Here is a 6,508-nt window from a genome sequence, read left to right on the forward strand (position 1 = left end):
CTGTCTGGGAAATATAAGGTGCATTTCTTCGAAACAATGTACGTAAGTAACTTTGTTCCGGGATGTTTAATATTCTCCGAACTTGCACTTAGTCATTACTGAACGTCCTCTATAAGTAGGAAAAATACGAAGTAAACTTCCCGTTCTTTAAACTTAAACTATTTTATTTAAAAATCCAAAAATATTGCGTATACATTTTTTTGCTTAAAAAGCTTTACACTGCAAAAATTGTAATTTTAAATTAATACACTACTTACTCATTTAAGTGTTTTTTCGCCCTCATCAAAATGCGCATATATCGGTGCGTCGCGTTGCGTCTTTAAGGCGCATTTCAATTATGTCCCATCCTTGATATTAAGATAATTTTAGTTAAATTTTGTACCTACAAGGTGTCATCGAAATTTTACACTGTCCAAAGGTGTTGGAATCGATGGTTAAAAGGTAAGAAAGTTAATTATAGATTAAACGAACTTACCTGTAAGTGAAGTTCTATCCTAATTATACGAAGAGCTTTGTCCGAAGAGATTAGCATAAGGTATACATGTAGTAACACATACGGTGTCGCCTATTCGCACTGATTTTTGAGGTAGTTAGAAAAAACAGCTTTCTGGTTTTTTTTTTTTTGTGTGAGGGTACCTACTGTCTCTGACTTATCCTGCCCGGGCGCAGTAATCGTCATTTAGTTTGGAGCACATATAATACTAATGTTGATATTTGCATGGTCAGGGGATAGGGCCTATGGCCCGGGAGGGTGGGTTGCTAATCTCTTCGGACAAAGCTCTTCGTATAATTAGGATAGAACTTCACTTACAGGTAAGTTCGTTTAATCTATAATTATACTCGAGCTTTGTCCTCGAGATTAGCATAAGGTATACATGTAGATGTTGAGATTTAGGAAATGAAAATATCAACACATTAGGATTTACGCCAATTTATTTAATTACTTAAGTATTTACAAATAAGCATACTTAAATTATATCAACAAAAAAGAATCAAGTTATATAAACAAAATGGGTACCATACTTTGGTAAACAATTTGGTAAATCAGGTACAAGTTCTACAAGTTTATTAATTTAAACTCAATTATTAATTAATGAACAGCTCTTAATCAGACAAAATGCTATTGGCAAAAGAGTTTTGACCCTCCTGTTGCTCTCCAACTATGCACCTATTATAGAACCGACCGAAAGTATTGGAACTGCCGCTCCAACCAGCTGTCTTCCTAATTAAGTCCACATTGATGCCCATTTTGTGAGCTCTTGAAGTGGCTGCGTGTCTAGTACTGTGCGCGGTAAACACAGAAATATCTATACCACAGCTGCAAAGTACACTCTTTATCCACCTACTGAGAGTTTGTGACGTAATAGCCTTATGTGGTTTTTTAAGGCCGATAAATAAGTGATCTTCACTACCACGCAGTGGGTTCGTCATCAGTAGATAAGAATTCAGTGTGGTAGCTGGACAAATGGCCAGTTGCTCTCTAAAAAACGGGAGGATGAGGGTAGGCTGAGTAGCGCCAATACGGGAAGTTTTTATTAAATCGGGAATTTTGACTTGAATTTCATTTGGAAGAACTTCTATGTTATTAATATTTATTTTTGAAATTGTTTGTACTCTATGTGCAGTAGTCAAAGCAAGGAGCGTTGCAAGTTTTTTAGAGATTTTTTCTAAGTTTAAATTTTCATTAGGATACCAGGATTTTATATAATTAAGAACTAGGGAGGTATCCCAAGTAGTATTGTACTTGGGCAGAGGAGGTCTTAATCGGTAAATCCCTTTGAAGAACCGTTTAATGCGGTTATCATTTAGGTCTAGATCTAAAATTAAAGAAAGGGCAGACCTACAGCTATTTAAAGTTCCATATTGAGCACCAGATTCGTATTGCTGAGTGAGAAAATGTATGACAGTCGGAACGGAAGTTACGTATAAGTCGGTATAATTTGTTTTACAGAACAAAAACCATTTTTTAAGACAGGTGTCATACTGCTTTATGGAATTTTCTGATAGGGAGGCCATCAAAATGGGAACTGAGTTTGAAGGTACACTTCTTCTCAGGAGCGATTTCCGGATAATATTCCGGCAACCAGGGTAGTCTTCTGATGAACATCTCGGTTGCTGGAATGGGAATTTATTAAGTTTTTATTCGGTTTAAAGATTAAAGTGTCAGACACAAGTAACTTATTAAACAAGGGAAACCATGGTTGTGTTGGCCAGTGGGGAACCACAATAATGCCTTCTGCATGGTCATTCTCAATTTTCCTAAGTGTTTTTAATATAATGGAAAAAGGTGGGAATCCATAAAAAAAAACTTTTTCCAAGAGATAGTAAATGCATCTACTACATAGGCATCGGGATCCCGATGCCAGGATATGTATTTTTTACATTTTGTATTTAATCTACTGGCAAAAATATCTATCTCAGGGATACCAAAATGCTTTGTTATGCGATTAAAGGCGTGATCTGACAGTTCCCACTCGATATCTGGGTGAACGCGACGAGACTCGGCATCCGCGATATTGTTATCTGCGGAGCTTATGTATGAAGCGGAAAGTATTATTTTTCTTCTTTCGCACCACTGCCAAATTTGTTTTGTAACTTCAGTTAGGTGAGGAAATTGAATACCACCCATACGATTTATATAGGATATGGCTGTGGTATTATCAATTCGTAATAAAATTTGGCAGTTGTAACAAGATTTAGCAAAGATTTTTAGTCCAAAGAAGGCAGCGAGGATTTCTAAATAATTGATATGTCGCGAGCGTTCGCTGTCAGACCACATCCCACTAGCCCGTTTCTCCTCGCAGGCCGCCCCCCACCCCGTTGTTGAGGCGTCACTGTAAATAACCAAACAATACTCGTTTTGTTTGATTTTGTTTACAGAGTTACTTATTACTCGTGACCACCAAGCTAGATCTGGCAATATTGACGGAGGTATAGTCATATATTTATCATAATTATTATCTTCTTTTATGTTAAGATATTTACAGCGTTCGAGTTCTTTTGTATAAAGCCAGCCGTATTCGACGGCAGGGCAGGCCGAGGTAAGTAAGCCTACGAGGCGGGCAAATTCTCTGACTTTACATCGTGTAAGTATTTTAAATTTATCTATTTCTTTTTTAATTTTATGAATTTTTTCATTAGGTAAGGAAATTTGTAATTTCTCAGTATCAATAATAAAACCCAAGAATTTACAATTTGTGTTAGGATGTAGTGCGCTTTTTTCTTTGTTGATAATAAAACCTAAAGATTGTAATAAGCTTACTGTGTAAGAGACTTCTCTCACGCATGACTCATATGTATTTGATATTAGCAAAATGTCATCTAAATAGATAGTAGATAAGAAACCACATGACCGCAGTAAACTAATAACCGGTTTCATTAACTTTGTAAAAACAAACGGAGCTGTATTGAGGCCGAACGGCAAGACATTAAATTGAAATAATTTTCCATTAAATTCAAATCTCAGGTATTTTTTATGATCACTATGTATAGGGATCAAAAAATAGGCATCTTTCAGATCAACAGTGCTCATAAAACAACCCTTGTTTATAAGATTAATAGCTGTACGCAAGTCTTCAAGTTTAAAATGTGCTGTTGAAATAAATTTATTTAAAGATTTAAGATTTAGAATAAATCTAGTCCTGCCGTTCGGTTTAGGTACTAGAAACGTAGGTGATATGAATTGACCATCACTGGGATCGCATTCTTCGATCGCACCAATCGATAATAGGTCTTTTATTGATTGATTAGTTTGTACTTTCTCTGCAAGAGGAAGTGCTTTTGCTATAGGCGGTGAGCATTGAATCACAGGTTGCGAGAAAGGAATGCGATATCCTGTGACCCAAGACAGTATTGTCTTATCATGAGTGATAAGGGACCACTTGTCAAGAAAATTTGATAGCCGGCCGGCGTACCTTACCGTATTTAGCGGCGGCTGCGGCTCGCTGCTGGACGCGATGATTGTCTCGAGGAGGTCTCGTGCTGATTCCTGAGTGCAGGTTCCTTTCTCCTCTGGGTTCCCTTCGACCTGTGGCTCTGGGGAGGAGCTCGCCAGTTTAAATGATTTTTCTGTACTTTGGGGTTAATTACTTTTTTAGCAGGCTGTTTGGGAGGCATGGGCTTCATATCGTCTCCCGTTTTAGTTATAGCTTTTGCAGCTTTGAGCGTTTCTGCTAACTCTGCACCAAAGAGAAACTTATCAATTTTTGTCGCCTGAAGCTGATCTTTAATTTCTTTTTTCATATTGAAAAGTATGAAATTCCTTCTCACAAGCGAATCGGAGTTTTGGCAATCGCATAATATTTTTTGTGCGTCCATTAAAAGCTTAATAAGCTCTGTAGGAGAGGCGTTCTGCTCATGTGATATAAGCAAGGTGAGAGCTTCGGCAATACAGGTAATGGCGGATGCGATTTGCTTCTGCTTATGTTCAATACCCTTGTCCCTCTTGTGGACCGTTTCGGAGACGGCAGCCTTTATCTCTGGATTTAGTAAGGGTGCGTCAATCAGGGTGCAGTTGGCGGGAATCAGGAATTTATCCGATAGTTCCTTACGGGTTTCCTTAGACAGACCCGAAGTAGCCATATGCTGGAGACGTACGGCCAAATCAGGCTGGATATCATTTCCATAGACTCTTTTCTGGGTGGGATCCTCACCAAGCAGTTGCATAACCTCATCAGTAATTTGCGGTATCACCTGTGAGTCTGGGATAGCATCAGCGACTGTGGAACCCGGCGGAGGTGTCGGCGGCGGCGATGGTACGGCGGGTGGCGGCGCCACGACGCACTGCGGGGGCTGCGGTGGCGGAGCGACGTGAGGAGCGGCACTCGTCGACGGTTGAGGTACGTAATCGATCGTAGGCACACCTGGATCGAAATAACACGTGGTAATATATTCGTCCACACATTGCGTCATATGGGTTAAGTGACAGCCCCATAGACTGCCCGCAGAACCCTGACGAGGTAGGTATAGCGATGTCATCAGTATTTATAAAGTACAATAAAGTGACAGTCCCAAAAACTGACCGCATTATTTGGGCTACGTATGTAGTAGAGTGACATTCCCATAGAATGCCCGCAACACCACATCTTTGTAGCATAACAATACTTGATAGGAAATTTTTGTGAAGTGATAGTCTTCAGACTACCCACAACACTTATTATTTACGCGTGAAATGAAATATGTATTCGGTAAAGTGTTAACCCCACAGGTTGACCGCAGTACCACACAAATTTAACACGCATCAGATACACCTACTAACCTTCAATACAGAATTGTTCCTGATAGGGCTGTGAGCGAGCGGCGGGGCTGCGCCTCGGGCCGGCGGAGCTGCCGCTCGACGAGCACGAGGTGCACGACGATGATGACGACGTGGAGGACAGGCGGCGGCGCGGCGTGTGTCGATCTTTCCGGCGGGCGCGCAACAATTTTTCTTCTAGCTTTTTAAACTTTTTAGCTAACGACTCATATTCGCTAGGCTCGGTACGAGAACGTTTTCCCATTTTGGGGCGCGACTTGAGTTCACGTGCGAAGCGGCGGAGCACTGAACTGTGAATGACGATTACTGCGCCCGGGCAGGATAAGTCAGAGACAGTAGGTACCCTCACACAAAAAAAAAAAAACCAGAAAGCTGTTTTTTCTAACTACCTCAAAAATCAGTGCGAATAGGCGACACCGTATGTGTTACTACATGTATACCTTATGCTAATCTCGAGGACAAAGCTCGAGTATAATTGATTATTAATTGATAAAGATCGATCATTTTTCTGGCTTCAGGTTGGGCGTGTTGTATCACTGTGCAGCAATTACTACCGCAACCAGAAGGCTGTTTTTATTTCCTCTGACCGTGAAAATATGACAAAATATTTTAAGTCTTTTAATTCCTTTCTAATAAGTTACAACTTAAGAAATTCAGAAAGTAATTAGAATTTGAATAACAGTGATATTTATTGCATTATTATTCGTACGATGATAATAAATCTTACTTAGATTAAAGTGTGTATGTTTGTCACTCAAGCACATCAAAACGGCTGAAGGGATCTGGATGAAATTTGGAACAAGTGTAGATTATGGTCTGGAATAGCAGTCTGGATAGGATACATATTTTCCCACAAGAACGTAAATATTAACGACATGTATAGTATTTATGCCTGAAACCATAATCAAGCATTTAAATAAAACAGACTCGACCAATGAGGTAATAATACCTACTACCAATAAGTCTAATACCCCACTGAGTTTATAATCAACACACCCATACATAGTCCACACACAATAGAAACAAACAAAAACAAACCTAATCGATAAGGATCTTGATAATAAAACCGTTGTTTATCTCAAATATCATGATTATAATAACATTTTTTGTACTAATCATGCGATTTCCCATATCAATGGTCACCCCCCGTAGTTGTGGGCAATAACCGTATATCTTGGTACTATGTAGTGTATGGGTAACCTGTGGTTGCGGTGCATCACCCCATATAAAGAGACTGGCCCGGTCTTAATTAGG

General features: G+C 39.4%; 1 protein-coding gene across 2 annotated transcripts; it reads right to left on the minus strand.

The window, feature by feature from the left end:
• Nucleotides 1-915: 915 nt before the first annotated feature.
• Nucleotides 916-5,724, minus strand: LOC118265261 (formin-like protein). 2 transcript variants are annotated; one of them, XM_035578067.2, is made up of 3 exons: nucleotides 5,258-5,724; nucleotides 3,920-4,862; nucleotides 916-2,115 (listed from the first exon to the last, which is right to left on the minus strand). In XM_035578067.2, exons 1-2 carry the CDS (start codon nucleotides 5,496-5,498, stop codon nucleotides 3,925-3,927), a joined length of 1,179 nt encoding a protein of 392 aa, XP_035433960.2. In that variant the 5' UTR covers nucleotides 5,499-5,724; the 3' UTR covers nucleotides 916-2,115; nucleotides 3,920-3,924. The 2 variants fall into 2 exon arrangements, with proteins under 2 accessions (XP_035433960.2, XP_050549222.1); XM_050693265.1 differs by having other exon boundaries at nucleotides 916-4,862.
• Between the last annotated feature and the right edge of the window lie 784 nt (nucleotides 5,725-6,508).

The sequence above is a fragment of the Spodoptera frugiperda genome, chromosome 4, assembly GCF_023101765.2.
Source record: "Spodoptera frugiperda isolate SF20-4 chromosome 4, AGI-APGP_CSIRO_Sfru_2.0, whole genome shotgun sequence".
Taxonomy (NCBI): domain Eukaryota; kingdom Metazoa; phylum Arthropoda; class Insecta; order Lepidoptera; family Noctuidae; genus Spodoptera; species Spodoptera frugiperda.